This window comes from Rhinolophus hipposideros (assembly GCF_964194185.1).
Source record: "Rhinolophus hipposideros genome assembly, chromosome: 19".
NCBI classification, from domain to species: Eukaryota; Metazoa; Chordata; class Mammalia; order Chiroptera; family Rhinolophidae; genus Rhinolophus; species Rhinolophus hipposideros.
The window spans coordinates 35,412,347-35,435,289 of record NC_138065.1 but is presented as its reverse complement, the minus strand read 5'-3'; the positions used below and the strand labels follow the sequence as shown (position 1 = coordinate 35,435,289).

At 43.4% G+C, this 22,943-nt stretch overlaps 1 protein-coding gene across 6 annotated transcripts in view; it reads right to left on the bottom strand.

Annotated features, from left to right (window-relative positions):
• HHAT (hedgehog acyltransferase) overlaps window positions 1-22,943 on the bottom strand; it is a 268,672-nt gene that overhangs the window by 147,847 nt on the left and 97,882 nt on the right. For all 6 annotated transcript variants that reach the window (XM_081026421.1, XM_081026425.1, XM_081026420.1 and 3 more), the window contains one exon: window positions 15,226-15,376. In XM_081026421.1, coding sequence (XP_080882547.1) covers window positions 15,226-15,376 — 151 coding nt within the window. The remainder of the gene's footprint in view (window positions 1-15,225; window positions 15,377-22,943) is intronic.

The window sequence follows — 22,943 nt, the reverse complement described above, 5'->3', positions numbered from 1 at the left end:
TATGACTCTATAATGTTTGCATTTTAAAGACATGACAGTGAAAGCTAATTATTGCTAAAATGCTAAGGAAGCTAACATTCAGTAAATTAGGACACATTGCGAGATGTCATGGTATTGTCCCAGCTCTACCACTTACCTCTTTGGGCAAATTATTTAACGTTCTGACTTTTATTTTACTCATCAATATAATGGGGATAATAAAAATGCGACTTTCTCTAACCCATTGAACCAACAAATAAGACAAGAGCTGTGGAAGTGATTTTAAATAGTCAGGTGCTATATAGGCTCAGTGATGGTCTTGCCAGTCTTAGGATACATTACTTGTTGGCATGAATTTCCTGCACGCAGAGACTCCCCTATTCAGCTCTGCATCCATCATTTGATGATTGGCACATAGTAGGTGCTCAATAAATACTCACTGCCCAAAGAGAATTTGGACTTTCAGGCATAATCTCTTAAGGTAATGTTTATAATTTGTCTAAATAGTCTAATAGTCTAAAATAGTAAAAGGCTAATAATGAAAATAATCTAGACCACTTGAGAATCAAATAGGAAGATGCAGAACAGTTTGGGAAGAGGCCATACAATAGGGATACTCTGCTTAGTGAGAGGTTGACAAAACTTGCCCTAGGAAAGCAGACAGATTTTTCACCACCCCTATTGCTGGGCACCTCTGCCAGCTGCTCAGTGTTCAGAGCATAGAGCCATGAGATGAGTTTCACCCTGCAAAGGGTAGGAGGTGCGGCACAGAGACTGCTCCACCCTGATACTGCTCTCAGCCTCTCTCTCCTTATGGAGGGATGGGCTCCAGGCGGCCATTCCCAACACCAGGAAAGCATCTCAAGGCACACTCCCTGCTGCGAGCAGCTCCAGTATCCTTTAGTGTTTGGAGAAGCAGCATGATTGAGTTCACGTATGAGAAACTCATGCAATAGCTACCTGTGTGGATTTCTCAAGGGCAGCTCCTGGACCTACATGTCTTAGAAAAAGTCCTTCCTACCCACGTTATACTGAAACACAACTGAGTCCCTTGTGCTCAAGGCTCCATTAGGGAAGCGCTTTTATAGAGTGGAGAGAATCACACTCCCCACTTCACCTCACACCCTCCCCTGTCCTCTCCTCTGACCCCTCAGACCTGGAACCCTCAGGATACTAAGGATTTTCCCAGATTCTAAGAGGTAGACCTAACAGTCCTGTGTCGGCATCCCAAGAGCCAAGGATTACAGCCAAATCCCACAGATAACTCAAATTGAGGTCTCCACTCAAACCCACAAGAGGTGCTGGCACAGTTTCTTGGCTTCCCTGATAGGATTCAAGTAACCGATGGCCTTGAGGAAGAGAAGCACACAGACCACATTTTAGTCACCAATGATTTTGACTCAAAGGCAAAATTTTGGCAGGTGATCTTATTAGTAATTTGGGGAAAATTATATCTGTTGTCAAACGAAATCCAGAAAACATATCATGCAAAACCAGCCCTTCAGATTTCTCTGTGGATCAATCTCATGGAACTATTTGGAGGAAATACACCCGATCTCAAACATACCACATCTCACCCCGTTGTAGAAACTCACTTGAGAAATCCTGGGAATCTAAGATTTTAGTCCTCGATTTTTACAGTAAAATCACACACTGCAAGGATAACTGATCCCAACTGAAGTATACTGCTACGATAATTACTGCTACCAATTAAGTCAGTTGCCCACTAGACAAGTAATATTATTACATGCAAATTTACATTATGATGACAATGTGTCATAAAGGGATTTGGGCTACTGCCACCAAGCCTCAGTGAATCCATTTTCCTGAGTCCCATGATAACAACTCTGCTCCGCACTCCCAGCTGAAGATCCTTGGCTGTAATAATATAGCAAGCAACCTCACCTGACTGCCACTAACTCACTCATTAATCACAATCCAGTTGGCACCTGTAGGATACCCATGATGTATATTTTAATTAACTTCTTAGCAAATCCCCTATATACTGTAGCTGGAACATTTCCCAGAAATCTAATGACTCCTTGTATCTGCCATTTTTACTTCAACAGTAAGGTCATATCTGTAGGCATTGCTTTCCAGAGTCTGGAGGGCCAGATCTCCTATCTAAACAGTCTCAGGGGGAGCTATACACCGCCCTCCAGAGGGGATCAGGAGGGCAGTCCTCCAAAATCCAAGGAAGGTTGTTTGTGGGTCACAGTCAGCTCCCAGGAGAGGTTGGGCATTCCTTTCTGGATGGCAGAGTCCCTCATCTATGAGATTCTTACCCACAAGGAGCAACTCTAGGGAAACCAAGGGAAGAGGGCAGAGAAGTGGAGCAGTCCACATGACAGGAAATAAGTTGGAGGATAAATGCATCTTAGGGACAACAAACAAGGGCAATTCCTTTTCCTAGGTTTTTGTGACTGTAGACCAGTGACCCCCATCTGGTTTGGATGTCATGAACTAAGTCTGGCTTGCCTGATTGCTTTCTCATCAAAAAGCTACCCTCCAGCCCCCTTCCTGTCTTGGAGCTGGTTGAGTTCATCCTTTCCCTATCTCTTCAGTCCCTCTGGGACCCCTCCTCCTTGGAACATCAGTAAAAGCTCCCACTGAAGTTCTTCTGAGGCCCAGTCCCTGTGAGACACTGAATACTCAAACACACAGTCACACATGGCTGTCATCCAGGGAGTCTAGAGTCATGGCATGTCAGGGAGGAGTCCTGAGGAATCCTCTAGCCCCATCCAGTGCCTCTCAAATTTTAATATGCAGGAGATCTTGTTAAAAAGCAGATTCTGATTCAGTAGGTCTGGGGTGGGACCCAAGGTCCTTTCTTCTAACAAGCTCCTAGGACAGGCTGCTGCTGCTGCTCCTCAGATCATACTTGGCATAGCAAGGCTCTTGCCAAAGACAGACATTTGCTACATTAAAGCAACATACCAAGCAGAAGATAAGTAAGGTGTGGCCTCCAACAGGTCAGTGAGCTAGACACAGTGACTGTATTAACACTTAAGTATTAAAATACATGAACGTGCCAAGTACCATGGAGCCAAGAGGAATACGCTTTCCTTCTGCCTGGGGAGTTGAGCACAGCTCAACAGAAAAGGTGACACCACTGCTGGGACTCACTGGAAGAGTCAGGGGTACTTTGCCTGATCCAGGAGGAGCAATCAGTGAGTCCTGAGGATGAGGACGTCAGCACCAAAGTCATGGAGGTCTGTGAAAGAACTACACAGGCCGGACTGAGGAACAAGGACTAGCTCTGCACCACTGCAGTGTAAGGTGAGTGAGGAGCACGTGAAAACGGTAGCTTGGAGCCAGGGTTGGTCTGCTATGCTTAAGAATAAAACATTATTTCCAAGCGTGGCAGGCAAAGACTTAGTCTTAACTTGTACCCTGTAGGTTAACTATAGTTTACAGCACTTAGTAGGAGACAGAGTATTCATCTTATTCATTAGGTAAACCGTTGGACAGAGAATTGTGTTAGCATTCCAAGAAAAAAGGCTCTGAATGTCTACTACAGACAGGAGGATCAGAATGTAAGGTACCTATCGCTAAAGTAGGAGTCTAAAATCTCATCACTCACAAAGTGGACGACACCAAATATTTTTGCCTTTATTCTAGGTATCACAGGAAGAGAAAAATTATTCACCTATGGTGCTACTGAATGCATAAATTTTTAATACTCATCTACAAGCAAATACATTTATGCATCTAAGCCTTTCTTACTAAGAATTAGGATTTAGATTTTAATGTAGTTAGAATGTGCTACCTATGTGCCCTTGGAAACATCACTTATCTCTCTGGTTCTTAGATAGTAATGATGATATCTAAATCTTTACTGAACAACAGTATTATGAGAATCAATAAGTTGGGGCCAGCCCAGTGGCTCAGGCAGTTGGAGCTCTGTGCTCCTGACGTCAAAAGCTGCTGTTTCGATTCCCACATGGGCCAGTGGGCTCTCAACCACAAGGTTGCCGGTTAGACTCCTTTACTCCCACAGGGGATGGTGGGCTCTGCCCCCTGCAACTAAGATTGAACACGGCACTTTGAGCTGAGCTGCCACTGAGCTCCCGGATGGCTCAGTTGGTTGGAGCGCGTCCTCTCAACCACAAGGTTGCCGGTTTGACCCCCACAAGAGATGGTGGGCTGTGCCCCCTGCAACTAACAACCGCAACTGGACCTGGAGCTGAGCTGCGCCCTCCACAACTATGATTGAAAAGATAAAAAAAGAAAAGAAAAGAAAAGATAACAACTTGACTTGGAAAAAATCCTGGAAGTACACACTGTTCCCCAATAAAGTCCTGTTCCCCTTCCCCAATAAAAAAAAAAAAAGTTTTACAAAAAAAAAATGAATCAATAAGTTAATTCTAACAGGTAATTTTTTTACTTTTTTTTATTAGTTTCATGTGCACAAAACAAAGTAATACTTAGACGTTTATCATTTATATACCTCACAGTATGTCAACCCCTCTCCCCCATCCACTATCCCTCTGACATCGCACACAGCCATTACATTTCCGCTGTCTCTATTCCTAATGCAGTACTCCGCTTCTTGTAAGTGTATACATGTATGTGTGTGTGTGTATATATATATATATACATATATATACACACACACATATACACACACACACACATATAAACTTGTAGTTGACATTCATTATTGTTCAGCTCAGGTGTACAGTGCAGTGGTCAGGCATCTAAATCATCCCTGAGGTGGTCTCCCTAATAAGACAAGTGTCCATCAGATACCCTACAAAATCTTTACAACATTATTGATTACATTCCCCAAATTAACTTTCATAACCCCGTGGCAATCTTGTAGTTACTGACTGCTTTCTAATCCTCTCACCTTCTCCCCTATCCCCACCTCTCCCTCCCATCTAGCAACCCTCAGTTTTTCCTCTCCAAAACTGTTTCTGATTAGTTCATTCACTTATTCTCTTCTTTAGATTCCACATATAAGTGAGATCATATGGTATTTGTCTTTCTCTGTCTGGCTTATTTCTCTTAACAGATGTTCTCTAGGTCCATCCATGTTGTTGCAAATGGTAAGATTTCTTTCTTCTTTATGGCTGTGTAATACTCCATTGTATAAATGTACCAGTTTCTTAATCCAGTCATCTACCCATGGGCATTTCGGTTATTTCCATGACTTGGCTATTGTGTATAGTGCTGCAGTAAACATAGGAGTGCATAAAGATTTTGGAATTGGAGTTTTGGATTTCTCCGGATAGATACCTAGGAGTAGAATTCTTGGATCATAAGGTAATTCCATTTTCAGATTTTTGAGATACCTCCATACTGTTTTCCATAGTGGCTGCACCAATCTGCAATCCCACCAACAGTGCACAGGGGTTCCCTTTTCTCCACATCCGTGCCAGTACTTGTCGTTTGTTGATTTATTGATGATAGCCATTTTGACTGGGGTGAGGTGATATCTCATTGTGGTTTTTATTTGCATTTCTCTGATGGTTAGTGAGGTTGAGCATTTTTTCATATGTCTGTTTGTCATCTGTATGTCCTTTTTAGAAAAATATCTCTTCATGTCCTCTGCCCATTTTTCAATTGGGTTGTTTGTTTTTTTGGAGTTGAGTTGAGTGAGTTTTTTATAAATTTGTGATATTAACCCCTTATTGGATATATCATTGGCAAATATATTTTCCCATTCAGTAGGATTAACAGGTAATTTTTTAAACTAATGAATTTTGTTCTCAGCAATCCCTAGCTCCTCATTGTCAGACTGTCCACAAATTCAGAACCAAGTCTAACAGAATCAGATCTTAGGCTACGTTTGTCTGTATTACAGAAAGAACACCCCCTCCTACTTACAGAGCTGGGCCACAAGGGTTCCTGACCCAGAGAAGAAGAATATGGCAAAAGAGAAGACAGGAAGAGGAAGTAGAAAACCTGTCCCTGGGACTCAGTGAACTGTGGGGAAAAAGAGCTAAAAGAAGAAAGAATTCAGAAATATGTCCGGGCTCCCCTTCCCACAATCCCACCTAGAACATCCTAAAAGGGAAGGCTATTATGTAAGTGAAGGTAAACCCAAGAAGAGAAGTTCTGGCTTTACTTTCTGGTTGGAACTCTGATAGACCACCTTGCAGGATTGCTCTTTACCAAGTGTGGCCATATTAATATAAACATAGTTAGGCAGTGAAGGAGAGAGCCTAGTTGGCACTGCTGAGCCTCCTTCAGCAACCATATGGCAAGAAGAGATCCAGAAGTTCCCACATGGAAGGCAGTAGGATGAGGGCCAGGAAGCCTGGTTTAGGGACACCTGTGATGAATGGGAAAGTGATCCCACTGCCAAGTGTAGTACACAGTCTTGCAAGAGACTGGTTGAGACTCAAGGGGTCTGCCTAGTCAATAAGAACTGGGGTGATGCCAAGTCAGGAAAAGAGAAAGTCTGGGCTCTAACCAAGCCATGTTCACCACTTTCCCCTCGTTAAACCCCACGCAGGTTCCTGGGATGAGATCAGACCCACATTCTCCATTGAGCCTACTTTAATGGGGCTTTTGCCCCCACCACTTCACTAAGACTGTTGTTATCAATGTCACCAATTACCGCCATGGGGGCCAACTCCAATGTCAATCCTCATCTTCCTTTACTACTTTAGGTTAGGATCTGAAGAAGAAAACTGGATACAACAGAAGAAAGGAGGAGGGAGCAATGAACTGAAGCCAATATAAAGTATTCAACTGAAACACAAACAAGGATCTTGAGAGTATAATGCTAAGCGAAATAAGTCAGACAGAAAAAGCAGAGAACCCTATGATTTCACTGATATGTGGTATATAAACCAAAAACAACAAAGGAACAAGACAAACAAATGAGAAACAAAAACTCATAGACACAGACAATAGTTTAGTGGTTACCAGAGAGTAAGAAGGGTCGGGAGAGGGAGATGAGGGTAAAGGGGATCAAATATATGGTGATGGAAGGAGAACTGACTCTGGGTGGTGAACACACAATGGGATTTATAGATGATGTAATACAGAATTGTACACCTGAAATTATGTAATTTCATTTAACAATTGTCACCCCAATAAATTTAAAAAAATTAAAAAATAAAAGAGTTAGGAGGGAATAGAACCAAGTATCAAAGATCTGTGGGATAATATCAGACAGTCTAACACATGTGTAATTGGAGTCCTTGAAGAAAAAGAGAGATGGGAAGGAAGAACTATTTGAAGAGAGAATGTCCACAATTTTTCCCAAATTAATGAAAGACAATAAACCACAGATCCAAGAAGCTCAAAAAACTCCAAGCAGAACAAACACAAAGAAAAACACACCTAGGCACATCACAGTCTAACTGCTGAAATCAAAGATTAAAGAGAAAATCTTGAAAGTAGCTAGAGAATAAAGAAACATAACATACAGAGGAATTATATCAGGCTTCTAGTCAGAAACTATGCAAGCCAGAAGATAATGGAGAGACATCTTTAAGATACTAAAAGAAAAAAATAGTTGTCAACATAGAATTTTATATCCAGTAAAAGCAGCTTTCAAAATTGAAGGCAAAATAAAGACGTCTTCAGAAAAAAAACAATAATAAAAGTTTAGATAATTCATTGCCAGAAGACCAGAAGGCTAAGGAAGTTCTTCAGGCAGAAGGGAGCAAAATACCAAATGGAATATTTGGTTCTACACGAAGAAATTAATCGTACCCGAAATTGGCTGGAGAGGGTAGGGGGAATGGGGAGTTATTCTTTAATGAGTACACTGAGTGCAAAGGGGCTGAGCAGGACAGTGAATGTGGGATGTGTCAGCAACAGCAAGGCTGCCAGTGTGGTGGGGAAGAATGAACAAGAGTAAGTGTCAAAGAGAACAGGGGACCATTTTAAGGCATTTGGCTTTTTGATTTCTGCTTTATGAAATTCAAGCTCTGCTACTGGGTGCACAAGTCATTTAGGAGTGTTACATCTTCTGGATGAAGTCATCACTTTATCATTTTACAATGATGCTCACGTACAACTTAGGAAATTCATAATATGGCAAAAGATGGCATTTTATAGCACCATGAATGTAGTTAGGATGGCAGAGCAACCACTGGAAACAAGTTAAGTTAGACCCAAACTTCACATGTGACCCAATTTTTCTTTTATCTCTTCAAGAAAGTGGGGGTGGTGGTGAGGGGGATCATTTATCTTTCACTCAGGAAACATCTGTTTGTTGAGTATCTACTGTGCCAGGCACCATGCCCGATGATGGGGACGCTATGGGGAGCAGCAAAGTAACACTGTTTCAGTGGCGTGTGTCCCCAAACTAGGAATTCCTGTTCTATACGAAAATAAAGATATGGCAGATGGGGTGAAGAAGGACTTCCTCAGCTTATCACCAAGGCAGAAACTACACAGAGAAGGAATAGGAGACCTAACTGCATACAATTGTGAGACTGATGCAGCAACACCTCTCTAATCATTTAAGAGAAAGAAATAGCAGGTTGCACCTTGTATTTACTCCTCAGAGCTGAGGTGGGGCAAAAGGCAACACTAGTCTGCTGAGGAGAGGGTGTGAATTAGAACAGGAGAGCACTGGGGGCCCGGAAGTTTAAAGAGTGGCAGGCGTGTGGCAATCTGCCATCCTTGTTGGCAAAGATGATCTGAACCCAGCCTGAAGTGAGATAAAGGACAGAATAGGTGGGGGAGGACAGCCATCAAAGTGGCCATGAGCAAAGGGACACAAGAAGAGACAATGGCAGGAGAAACAAAGTCAAGTTTCTATGTGGACACCAGGTGAAGCCCCGCTTCCCACCTCCAGAGGGGCAGCTGTTTCTGGATTGCAATTTGCAACTGTAAGGAAGGTAGCATAAGAACAGAAGCTCCACTAACCTCACACCTCCCACTCAGTTACTCAATGTCAAGTGGCAACTCCCTTTCTCCTCATCCCTTGGGACACAGAAGCCCCGCACTGCCCGACTGCACCCCTTCCCCACCACTCCCTGCACCATCGCCCCTTCTAGAGAGTCGAACGCCATCATCATTCTCAGGTACCCCGAAGTTCCAGACCCTGTCACACAAGCTTCACACTCCAGACCCCAGAGGAGGAGCTCGCTTCAGTTCCACTTCACGAGACAAACAGAACAGGTAGTGATTATGAGCACAGACTCTAGAACCACATGCCTGCCTTCAAATCCCAGCCCCACCACTTACCAGCTGTGTGATTTAAGGAGAGTTACTCAACCTCTCTGTGCCTCAGTTTCATCATCTGTAAAGTGGGGATCACAGTACTTACGTCATAGGACTGTTGCGAGGATTAAATAAATGAAATACGTAAAAGCACTTAGAAAAGTGCCTGACACAATGTAAGCACTATGTGTTTGCTGCTGCAGCTGCCAGAGCTGCTGTTATTATTTCTATTAATACTCTTACCATTATTGTTGTGAGGACATATCTTCACAGCAATAACAGTAAGAGTACTAATAGAAGGGCTTTACTCCCAGTCTGTACCCAGGTTCCTCATCTTCCAGTGTAAGCGACTGGGATCTTCTTTCAGCACCTTTCTCAGAAAAATCCCATGTCTGAAGACAAACAGCTGTCAAACTCCTCTTTCATATCAACATATGAATTGAATCTCTTTTTTTCTTTTAAGTCTGCAACTTTCTCCTTCATCTGACATCAAAGAAGTAGCGCAGTGTCTGATAAAATAATGATAGTAATTAAGAAAGGTGTACACTCCTCATTCCTTCTAAGGCAGATTCATTCCCAAGAAAACCCTAGCAGACACAACATTTTGGCACACCCTGTAATAACACTCAATGAGAAAACGAGAGAGAGAACGGTTATGGACAGTGGTCACACCTGTGCCTGGCACCCCTCCAGCAACAATGTGTCAGTGCATGCTACAGAGAGACCACGCAGCTGCCAGCTCAAAATATCCGAACATTCTGCTCTTAAGACCTGGTGTTCAAAATGTCAGAGGAAAGTGACCATTTATTCATTCAGCATAGATTTCCTGAGTGCTCACGAAATGCTGGGCATCGAGGAGGGTGCTGGGAACAGTGTTAAGTAAGAACAAGATCTGATCACTGCCCTCAAAAAAATTATGGCCTGTTGCGGTGTGAGCACGGAAAGAAAGGATTACTGGGACAGTGACTGCCTCCATGAAAAGTACAGGGTGTTTGTTCTAACAGGTGGATATTACAGCATCGCCACTTTCCAGAGAAGGAAACTAAGGCACAGAGAGTTGACTGGGTAATAAGCTTTGGAGCCAGGATTCAAACCCAGGCAGTCGGGCCCGGGGCTGGGCTCTGGTGACTGGCGACCAACGCGAAAGCCCTGTCTCTGAAGCTGCCCGACTGCTTCTTGCATCAGAGTGCTGCTCACTCAAAAGCCTTCAGTCTGAGAGTTCTCTCAGTGACACGTGAACTGAAAACATCTTCCACGCAGGGAGAAATCAAAAAGAGGGCAGAGTAACTGTCTTTGAAGTAAAAATAAATCCAGGAAGCAGAACATAATGATGGTTTATAAAATATGCCTCAACTTGCTATTCCTTGTTCACTTTGATTTATGCAAGTCTGTGTTTGGAGGAAAAGGTAAGGGGATTTTGAAATATGAATGTTAGAAGAAGAAAAATATGTTTTCTGAGTCCACAGAGATTGGATCATAAGAGAGAAGGATTGACTAAGAGAGGTACCCAAACATGTCCAGGAGCTACAGACTGTTTGCAAAAAGAATTCCGCAGGGGTGAGGAGGAGGTCACAGTGGTACAGCTTACGGGAACACCCCCCCCCCCAGGCTTCCACTTTGAAATCCATGCCTTCCACATATTATCACCACCCCTATCCCTTTCCACCTCCTCAAACATCCACCCTATCAGGCCTTTCTATTCGGGAAATTAAAAAACACACAAACAGTGTAACGTTTACTTTCATATCTGTAATTATGATTTTTAGCTAACATTTTGGTGTCTACCGTGTGCCTGTTCTGTGTTCACTGCTTTAGTAGATGACCTCACTTAACCCTCACAATAACCCCGTGATGCAAGTTCTGATTAGCCCTATTTTAATACCTCAGAAAACTGAGGCTTAAGGAGGTGGAATTAATTACCCAATTACATGAGCAGTGGGGTATGGGAGCACTTTCACACCAGGACACTGGGGGTCATCCCCATCCAGCGTGGCTGGGCCTCATACAATGCTAGAACTGGAAGGGAACACAGACATCATCTCATGACAAAGTCTGTCTTTTATTCAACAGATAAGGAAACTGAGGCAAAAGTAATTTGATCAAGCTCCCTTCTCTGAGGGCAGAGCCCACGACCTTTCCACCATAGTCTCTCTCTCTGAATTGTCACATCTCAGGCTCAGAACTGGACTAGAGTCTTTACTCAGCCAGTCCCATCACTACTCACTGCTTCCCCAACTTGGACCATCCTCAGGCTGGTCTCTTAGTCATCTCTGGCTTTGTTAGATTTTTTAAATGCAAAAAAAACTAAGAACCTATCACTTCCTATACACGAGGCTCAATCAACCCTCACATCAGTCCTATGAGGCAATTACTATTATTAGCTCCATTTTAGAGATGAAAAGATTGGCCAGGAGAATGTTAATTAGTTGCCCAAGTCACACAGCTAGTAAGTAGTAAGCTCTTAGTTACTAGGCTGCCCCCAAGAAAAGTGAACTCTTAGGAACAGCACCTATTCCATCTTTTCTCCTTTAAGTTCATGCTGCCCCTGCTTTCCACCCAGCAATCCTGGTAGATGGGGGCATGTATTTCACCAACTCCATGCTTGCCATCCTGCCCTGCAACTTGAGGTTAAACATGATTCAAAGGTAAGACTCAGGCAAAGCCAGCAGTTTGAGTAGCTGGTTTTCTTCACTGACCACAGGCCTAGACCAATTCTCCACCTAGGTCCCTAAATTCTTCTGTTGGCTTAACAGCTCATGCAGTGGACTCCCTGCTGAAAAAAAAGGGGGCTCAGGCGCCTCTGTCCCCCGTTCAAACATGCCCCGTATACTAAGGTCTAGCAGCCACCAACAATGCCCAGATCCCTCTGGGATAAGCAGTGACGCATGAGTTTACCTGTGAAGATCCCAGAGCATCATAATTCAAGAAATGCAGAGGGCAAGTCTGTGAGATACCTGAGATAACTAACTCACCGGCCGCCAAGGGAAATTCTATCACTTTGCACATTTTGCTTCCACAGCTTGAAATCAGATCCGGGGAAGATGATCGGTTTTCTAACTTGAAACCTTAGACACGCAATGTCATCTTTAACGACTCCAGCAAAAGACGGTCATTACAGATCTCAGCCTACTGACATTAAACATGAAAGCTAAAAATTAAGCAGAGGATTCTCAATACCTCAGGTCCGTACAGCCACATAAAAATCATGCAAGTGGGAATATACATACTCCTCAGGGTCTGGTTATGCCTGCAAATATTTGAGCATAAATTACAAGAAAGAGAAGAGCTAGAAGGAAAAAAATGAACAAACCCACCAGAGATCGTAACTTTCAGGTTTGGGTCACCTGGGTGAATGGCATTTTGTGTGATCAATTTCAACTATCACGTCAGGGAACATTATCTCGCTGCGGATGGCCAGTTTCATCTGTTCTATGATGTAAAATCCCTTCTGATATGGTAGGCTGCCAGCCTCAAGTCTTTTCTCACTGCTACATAGACTGAAAGACATTGCAATGAGTCAACATGGTGGTCAGCTAAGTAAAGCTCCTTTAAAACAGGAGGCTAAAAATTCATCTCTCCTCATCAGTTCTAAACCTCACTCAGTGTGGATTTTCTAGAAGTTCGGGTAACCATTAAAGAGATTGTTTTTAAATCTCTTCGCTCCACTTCCCATCCACCCTGCCGTTTGTGTGTCATGGCCCAGCAGCAAGATTTGCATTTCCAACTTTCGCATTTGCTCCTGACTCAATTCTTCTCAGGCCTGAATCCAGGAAGAGGGAGCAATTCCCTGTCTGCAGCAAGGCCTCAATAAATGCCCCAGAAATATCAGCATAAAGTTAAACAGAAATAGAAACTATAAACTCAGAACTGTATTTCCTCTTGTCGTGCATTCTTACAGAGAAAAGTGAGAGAATGGGGATGAGGGCCAGTCAGTGTAGGGCTGTGCGACCAGACCCTGAACCTGAACATGGTACAGCTCCTCCTAAGGGCAGAGGAGCATCTGCAAATAGCACAAAAGATTAATTGTTAAGTTTTATCCTTTTATCAATAAAAGACCACTTCTTCTGAGCCTTCAATTATGCACTACAGCTCAGAAAGAATTAAAATCCCCTGCTAAATCCAACTACTTAATGCGGAATGGTCACTGTACAAAAAATGAAGATCCAGGTGTTTCTCAGTATAATTGGCAAACCAGGAAACCCTTCCAATAAAAAAAAAAAAACTGAAACAAATGTGAAGGGGGAAATCTACACCCATGCATGCTAAAGGAAGCCAGGATACAAGTCTAGGTCACTCCCAGGAAAGGCCATGTGTGTGATTTCATCACCTGCCCTTGTAAGCAGCTCCCTTTAGAACCACATCACTCCAGGGGTCACCCCAGAGCCCCCTCCTCAGAGTAATATTTCATTCTTACTCTTTTGCCCACATGGTAATTGAGAGGGAGGAGAGAGTGTTTCAACAACCTGGGAGTCTACCCTATTTGAGTCTAGTTCTAATCACGAATGATAACGGTCATGGCAGACATGTTCTCTTCCTCTGTAGTTTGTGTGCAACTGAGGGTCTGGGACCAAAAAAAAGAATTAATTAATTGGTTAAAATAATAAAGGACAAAAAGACAACCCATCTTAAAGTGAAATACAGTCAACTGTCTAAACTGCCTGCTAGGACAATCAGTGGGCTGGTAGTTACGGACAAGGAGCCAGGAGCCTGGAGCGAACATACCTGCCCGGAAGTCATGTTTTTTTTATTATGCCAGCTGACACTGGAGAAGCCCTTTCAGGAGAGTGTGCTTCCTGAGAAATGCATTAGAGCAAGCATGCACACCAAGGAGTCAGAGGAACCGTGCTAGGAGCACACCAGGCACTTGTGACATGCCCCCCAAATCATGCTGAGTCCTGACCTGTTTATTCAGTAAATTACTGTATGAGTAGGTCAAAAGTTAACAGAAACTTCCAGCCACTCCTTGGCCCAAATACCCAAAAGCAAACGGACCAAAAGTAAAATGTGCTTACAGAGGCTCAAATAAATTCAGCATCTGCAATAAGTTACTCTGGGAAACACAGTTGTTGTATGCTATGCACTCCCTTTTAAATAGCAACATTAGATTTGGTAGTAGTCACTGAGCTCTTCCCCTCCCTACGTCTTGGCTCTTCTGCCTACAAGGATGAAATAGAAGATGGAGTGAGCCACATGAATGAGCCAAAGAGCAGTGCAAGGCCAAGACTAGGGTGAGGCAACTGGAAGCACCTAAAGGGCAAAATGTAAGTAGGCGCTGACTCTCATGGACGTGCACACCCCTACCTGGAGCTTCTTACATTAGGTCTGCAGTTGCACAAGCAAGCCTGTCACTTGCTCCATACTGGGAGGGACAAGAAAACACTGCGGGAGCAAGCAAGCCCACATCCAGGAAATCAATTAGAAACAGCAGGAGGGCTGAGGGATCCTTTGGAACAAAGAGTCCAGGCCAACACAGGTTTATGGGGCAAAATCAAGAAGAGTTAAGAAAATTTAGAATACGCATTGGTCTACCCAAGTATATCAAGAATAAAAATAACGTAAGGGTAAAGGCTAATATCTACTGTGTGCCAAATGCCTTAAATGCATTAGCTTATTTAATCTTCACAACAACTATCATTATCATCATCATCATCATCATTTAAGAGGTAAGAAAACAGAAACCTAGAGAGATTCAGTAAATTGCTCCAGAACTGAGAGCTAGTAAATGCCAACACCGGTCTATACTATTATCACATGTTCTTAATTGACAGTCCCACATACACAGATGTCATTTTCAAGAAAAAGACAGCAATAAAGTAATCAATATAGTAGCATGTTAGTAAGAAAGCACGTTAGACATAACCTTTTATGCATTTGTACAAAGTCTTGGTGACAAATTGTTTTATCTTACATATGCTTGTAGTCTGACAATATTTTTAAGAGGTTACAAAGTATGGACTATCATCCTGTTAGACAGATGAAGGAAATGAAGAGCCTATCACAGCTCGGTGAGGGACAGAGACAGGACGGTGGCCTCAGCCCTTTGAAGCTGACCAAGCCATGGTTCCTCCCGCTGGACACCCCTAAAGGACTGTAATAAACCAAGCCACTGACCTCCACATCCCCGTGAAACTGAACATGGTGCTGACACAGCGAGGGAGGGGTGGCGGTGTGAGTCCATCCAGGCGCATGAGCAGAGCTGGGACGCCAAACAGCACCAAGTACTTCACGTAGAAGAAGAGCACTTGGGCCAAGGCCAATCCTCCTGAAAGACAGAGGAACCTGTCAGACACAGCGACAGAAAGTGGGGCCATCTCCTGGGAAAGAAGCAACATTCCAGGAGATACACCACCTGATCCCACTTCTCCACCCACTCTCCTTCCCTTCAACTCCCATATTTTTCAAAGTCTCCCACATTAGCTTTGATCAATGAAATTTGTGGATTAATAAATATGACATTTCCTTTATTACTATGACAGGTAACAGGACCTCTTAGTAGTCATGCTTTTACAGATACTAGGAAAGGGCACACTTAAATATATATTGCATTAGAAAACTATTAGAAAAGGAAAATCCTTCCCAAATCCTTCAAAACCTTACATGAGCTCATACACGCTAGGATGGCTAGAATCAAAAACGTCAAATCAACAAAGCTTGGCAAGGATATGCAAACACTGGAACCGTTATACACTGTTGGTGGGGATATAAAATGGTATAGCCACTTTGGAAAACTGCTTGGCAGTTCTTCAAATGATTAAACATAGAGTTACCATATGACCCAGCAATTCTACTCTTTGGTATATACCCAAGAGATATATAAACAAATGTCCGTACAGAAACTTATACCTGAATGTTCATAGCAGCATTATTCATAATAGCCAAAAGCTGGAAACAACCCAGCTGTCCATCCACAAAATGAATGGATAAAACAATGTGGTCTATCCAAGCAATGGAATCTTATTCTGCCATAAAAAGGAATGAAGTACTGATACATGCTAAAATATGAATGAATCTTGAAAACAACATGCTAAGTGAAATAAGCCAGAAACAAAAGACCATATATTATATGATTCTATTCATGTGAAAGTCCAGAATAGGAAAACAGAGACAGAAAATTGATTAGTGGTTGCTTAGCCCTAGGGCGCAAGGGGAGGATGGGATTATGGGAGAGTGGTAGCTAAAGGGTAGGGATTCTTTTTGAGGTGATAAAATGTTCTAAACTTGGCAGTGGTAATAGTTGCACATATCTGTGAATATACTAAAAGCCACTGAATTTTACAGTTTAAATGGATGAATTATATGGTATGTGAATTTTATCACAATAAAGCCATTTTTTTAAAAAAAAAAAAAGCACCAGGCCCCCAAGCTGCAGCCAGTGGCCTCTTGACCTCAGTAGGATCTTTCTGGGGTGAGAGGAACATAGGCTGCAGGTGCTGGACAAGATGTGAGGCCTGAGATGCACAATAGGGCTCCCACAGATCCCATCTGTCCCCACTGGGAGCGACCCACATCTCCAGCGGAGATTCAGTGTGCTCTACCAACTACCACGTCTCCTTGGGCTTCGTGGCCAGTCACTTCAGCCTCTTTGCCCTGGGAGGAGGGTGAGGTCCCCACACTCCAGGCCAATGGGACACTCAGACCTGATGAGCTACTGGCCCCGTCCTCACTGGCCTCGGCAGCCAGGTGAGAAGGTGAGACGAATCTCCCAGAGCAGTGCCCACAAGAAGGCCAAGGGCAAAGTGCATAAGGAAGCCCTGGAGAAGATAACTAGCGGCCAATGCTGTCCAACCTCTGGACCATGTTCCACAGTGTGCAGGGAAGTACTGCAGGGTAGGTTGCTACAGCTGATCAGGTTATCTAAGGGTTACTCAGAAGGAAATAACTAAGCCTTCAAGAAATACTAACAGAGGGCCGGCCCGGTGGCTCAGGCGGTTAGAGCTCCATGTTCCTAACTCCGAAGGCTGCCGGTTCGATTCCCACATGGGCCAGTGGGCTCTCAACCACAAGGTTGCCAGTTCGATTCCTCGAGTCCCACAAGGGATGGTGGGCTCCGACCCCTGCAACTAAGATTGAACACAGCACCTTGAGCTGAGCTGCTGCTGAGCTCCTGGATGGCTCAGTTGGTTGGAGCGTGTCCTTTCAACCACAAGGTTGCCAGTTTGATTCCTCGAGTCCCCCAAGGGATGGTGGGCTCCACCCCCTGCAACTAAGATTGAACACGGCACCTTGAGCTGAGCTGCCGCTGAGCTTCCGGAGCGCGTCCTCTCAATCACAAGGTTGCTGGTTCGACTCCCGCAAGGGATGGTGGACTGTGCCCCTGCAATTAGCAATGGCTACTGGACCTGGAGCTGAGCTGCACCCTCCACAAGTAAGACTAAAAGGACAACAACTTGAAGCTGAACGGCACCCTCTACAACTAAGATTGAAAGACAACAACTTGACTTGGAAAAAAGTCCTGGAAGTACACACTGTTCCCCAATAAAGTCCTGTTCCCTTTCCCAAATAAAATCTTAAAAAAAAAAAAAAAGAAATACTAACAGGAAATATTACTGTCTGACCCTCTTGATGTTACACAAGGATCTAAGGAAGAATGTCACTACTATGACTGTGTGGCTATAAACGATAACTGTGCCAGAAAAAACGCATAAGCCATTTTCTGAATATACAGTTTGGGCAATGGCATACAGTGGTTCAAATTTGAAAAGCAATGTCCTACAAGGAGAAAACCCCAGGAAATCACTCATTCCCATTCAGGGTGTCAAACAGGTTCTTCAGACTTTCAGAAACCAGAGTACAATCATATCTGCCGGAAGGGCAAGATGTAAAATTGTAGCATTCTTAGATGAGTCTGATAAGAGTCAAGAAAACAAGATGACGTCTGTATATGTGTATATGATAAGAGTCAAGAAAACAAGATGACATGTGTGTATCTATACGTGTGTGTGCACATACACACATTCATCGAGAAGTGAGATGACTTCCATTGTGCACTTGGACACTTTGTTTCAGGGTTGTATTGGTACACCCATGTTTCATCCCCAGTGATAACACGGCCCAAAACATGGTCTTGTCTCTCCAAAAGGTCTTGGCAAACTTCGACCCTCCTTTGCTTTTGTTCATCGGGTGAGATCCTTCAGGACCATTTTTGCACACACCTTTCTCATGCCAAGATTTTCAGTTCAGATTTTTCTAACTGTTTCTCTATTGATGTTTACTTGGTCTGCTATGCTTCTCACGGTCAGCCGACAATTTTGACACACAATTCGATGAATTTTTGCAATGTTTTCACCATTTCTGCTCGTTACCACCCACCCTGACCTCTCTTCATCAGTGATGCATTGTCTCCCCTCAGATTTAATCCATTTGTACACTGTCATTTTCTTCATGGCATTATCCCCATACACTTGGACTAACATATCCCTGATTGCACTTTCACTCTTGCCAAGTTTAACAAGAAATTCAATGTTTGTTCGTTGCTCTAATTCAAGCTCAGACATTCTCACAATGGTACACAAAAACACTCAACAACAATAACGAGTGCCACTCAGCAAGACACCACCACACGTCAACACGTGTGAGACACTGATATAGCAAGGTTATGAAACCTTACCGAGCTATTTGTACAGTGCTGCCAATGTGAGCACACAGTGGCAAGTTCACAAACGTAATCATCAGACCTCATATATTGAATTGTCTTTCATTATATACAAAAATACAAAATTTAGTATTTTTCAGTACTTAAAAAGTGTTTGCTGGGTTTGTATTTAAAAGATTCTCTCGTTAGCAAGAATTATGATTGATTTGACCTAATCTAACCCCTCCCTCCCAAAAAAGTAATAGATTACATTCATTTGTTCAATGAGCATGTACTGCGTGCCTGATTACTAAATCACTAGTTACGTGCTATGAGAAATAGAGATCAAGTCAGGTGGGGACTCAGCCTTCAGGGGCTCACAGTCCCACTTATCCTTCCCTTTTGGCACTGGGTATCTCCTTCTGTCTTTATGCCCTATTGCTCCTTTTTCTCTTGGAAAAATCCTATTTATCCTTCAAATGCCAGTTCAAATACAGTCTCTTCCATGTAACTCCTCTATGCTCCAAGCAGAATTTAGAACTTATTTTTGTATTCATTTAATGTATATGTGTAGTTATTGAGCACCAACTGCATGCCAGACACTGAACAAGACAGTGGTGAACAGGAAAAAAAAGAAAAAAGGCATGATCCCTGCTGTTATAGAGTCTACAGTCCGTTAAAAGAGACAGGGAAGAATATAAATCAGAGGTGAGATTAAAACCCACACCCCTAGGACAGACAACAAACTGAACACAGTGGCTTAGACACATCTGTTAGAACATTTAACAAATATTCATTGTGTACTTAGTGTGTGTGTGTGTGTGTGTGTGTGTGTGTGTGTAAAATACATAGTCTCGACTTCCAGAGCAAATTCGCCAACAAACTAGTTTCTGAGAGTGCCTCATAGCACAATAGTAACAGCTACTGATTATCAGGCGCTTACTGTCTCCATACGCCAAGTATTACGCAACATCACATTTAACTCCCATAACATACTTCTCTGTGGGTATTGTTACTACCCACACTTTCCAGCTAGAAACCTGAGTACAGAACGGTTATGAAACTTACCTAGGATCACACGCTGACACGGAGCAGAGGCAGGACTTGAATGTGTCTCCTGCCTCATTCACCATGTTTACTACACTCACACACAACTCTGAGACCAGACCTTGGAGCAGGATCCACATGAAACAGACCAGATGACAGGCTGAGGGGGCTATGAAAGGGAGCGGAGGGAGGCCACCCAAGCAGAACATCAAATGCAGAGACAGAGCTCGAAGGATCCTCAGGAGAGCCAGCCTCAAGGAACACATTGTAAGTGAAAATGTCCAAGAAACAAATGCACCATGGTGGTGCACTGCCATGAGCAACTCCGGGTCACAGGCTGGAATCCTGATCCTCTCAGCATCAAAATGAGTTGTTATTAACTCAGACACCTGAAGGAGAGTTTAGCAGTCAAAATGGTTAATCTTTGGACATATTAGTAATTGGAAAATCTAGCTTTGAAAACTTTCTTCTTATTAGGGTTTAAATCACCAAAATGCTTCTCTTCAAAGAAACTGGGTACATGGTTAGGGGGGAAAGTTATCTAGATAGAATATTAAATCCTATCTGTCCATCCTCTTTAATGATAAATTGTTAACATCTTGGGTGAAAAGACTATAAGCCACAATAAATCAAACATAAGATCAAAATTATAATTGTCCAATAAAAATATTGACTACTTCACAAAATATATCTTAAAGTAAAATTAAGGTGTTCCAGAAGCATTTTATATGGCAGCATAAATTTAATTTTTTTAAAATGACTATAGTAGTATAACAGAATAGACATGCTGAATTAAGAGTTTATTTACATTGATTCTGTAGCCATTAGAATGATGTTGTCAAATGAACTCAAAAAGAATCTTGAAGACACAACCAAGATGGCGCAGTAGGTAAATGCTGTGCTTAACTTCTCTCACAACCACATTAAAATTACAACTAATCTACAAAGCATCCATTATTGAGAATTGCCTAAAATCAAGCTGAACTGAACATCCTTTCAACTAAGGATACACAGAAGAAGCCACCTCCAGGATGGTAGGAAGGGCAAAGACGTGGAACCTCCCCCCACGCCTGCGTGTGACCATCAAAGATCGGGAGGGATATTTCGGCTGTGGGGATCCCTCACCATCCCCTAGAAGGGAAAGAGATCCCAGCCCCACTCCAGCCCAGGGTTCCAGTGCTGGGGAGAGAAGTCCCATAACTTCTGGCTGTGAAAACCAGCAGAGATTGTGACTGAGTGAGACTGAGTGTGGCCACACTCACAGGTGTCCCTCTTAAAAGGACTGCGCGTGGACTTACCCTCAAACAGAATCACTCACTCTGAGCTCCAGCACTGGGGCAGCAGCTGAAAAGGTGGTTGTGGAGACTTGAGTGGTCTGGCTTGGGATGTGGGGCTGGAGAGGCAGCTTTCTCCTGGACGGGGGAGCTGGTGGAGGCCATTATTTCTTTGTTGAGCTGTCCCCCTTTCCAGCGTGCGGACGCAGGTGGCCACCATATATGAGTCTCCATTTGTTCACCACAGCCTGGCAATTCATGCAACCCCGTCCAACTTTCAGGCACACCCAAGCCACTTCCAGTGGCTTTTTCGTGCAGACCACCTCCCTTGGCTCATGCTGCAGACTTCCCTGGGGTCTCTTAAAGGTTTGTAGAACCCAGAAAAGCAGCATCTAGCTTGAGCATGTCCTGTACATGTAGCTGAGCAGCCCTAAGCCTGGTACTAGCAGCAGCCAGCCTTGGTTTGTGGCTTGGCCTCTCAAGGCACCTCCAAGCACAGTACAGGTGGCAGACATCTGCAGATTTCTTTGTGCCTCCTGCTGGGTGGCCCCAGGTTGGGCAAGGGCTGTGGGTGAACTTGACCTACTGTGGATTACCACTAAGGTGGTCCTGGGGCTGGTGCCCCCAGTGGCCAGTTTCAAAATGAGCTGGAGCATTATCCAGCCACCTCCAAATATGACACATCCAACGGGACAGATTGGGCAGGCACCAGAGTCCTGCAGAGGCAGAACCTGCTCTGTAGGATCAGCCCCTGCACAACAACCCTTCCACTGTAGTCAAGGCCAGTCCTCAACCAGTGAGCCCAAGGGTCAGTCCTTCCCATTGATGTGTAGTTATCAACCAAGGCTCAACTACAAGAGGAGGGCACACACAACACACACATAGGACACACCTGGAATGCATGGCTCAGGTGACCAGAAAGACTGTGCCACTGAAGCCCACAGCACACCTACTACATAAGGCCACTCTCCTAAGACTGAAAGACATAGCAGCCCTACTTAATACATAGAAACAAACACAGGGAGGCAACCAAAATGAGGAGACAAAGAAACATGTCCCAAATAAAAGAATAGAACAAAGCTCCAGAAAAAGAACTAAGAGAAATGGAGATAAGCAATCTATCAGATGCAGAGTTCCAAACACTGGTTATAAGAATGCTCAATGATCTCAGGGAGAACTTCAACAGAAAGATAGGAAGCATAAAAATGGAGATGGAAACCATGACAAAGAACCAGTCAGAAATAAAAAATACAATAATGGAAATGAGGAACATATTACAGGGAATCAACAGTAGATTAGATGAAGCAGAGGATCCAACCAGCTACGTAAAAAATACGGTAGTGGAAAACACCAGAACAGCAAAAAGAAAAAAGAATCTAAAAAATTGAGAAGATCCAAAAATTAAGGGGCCTCCGGAACAATATTAAGCATAACAACATTTGCATTATAGGGGTACCAGAAGGAGAGGAGAGCCACCACGAATTGAAAACCTATTTGAAGAACTAATGACAGAAAACTTCCCTAACCTGGTGAAGGAAATAGACGTACAAGCCCAGGAAGCACAGAGTCCCAAACAAGATGAACCCAAAGAGGCCACACCGAGACACATCATAATTAAAATGCCAAAGGTTAAAGACAAAGAGAGAATCTTAAAAGCAGCAAGAGAAAAGCAGTTAGTTACCTACAAGGGAGCCCCCATAAGACTGGCAGCTGATTTTTCAATAGAAACTTTGCGGGCAAGAAGGAAGTGGCAGAACATATTCCAAGTGATGAAAAGCAATGACATACAACGAAGATTGCTCTATCCAGCAAGGATCTCATTTAGAATTGAAGGACAGATAAGGAACTTCTCAGACAAGAAAAAACTGAAGAAGTTCACTACCACCAAACCAGTATTACTAGCAATCTTAGAGGAACTTATTTAGGATGGGAGGGGG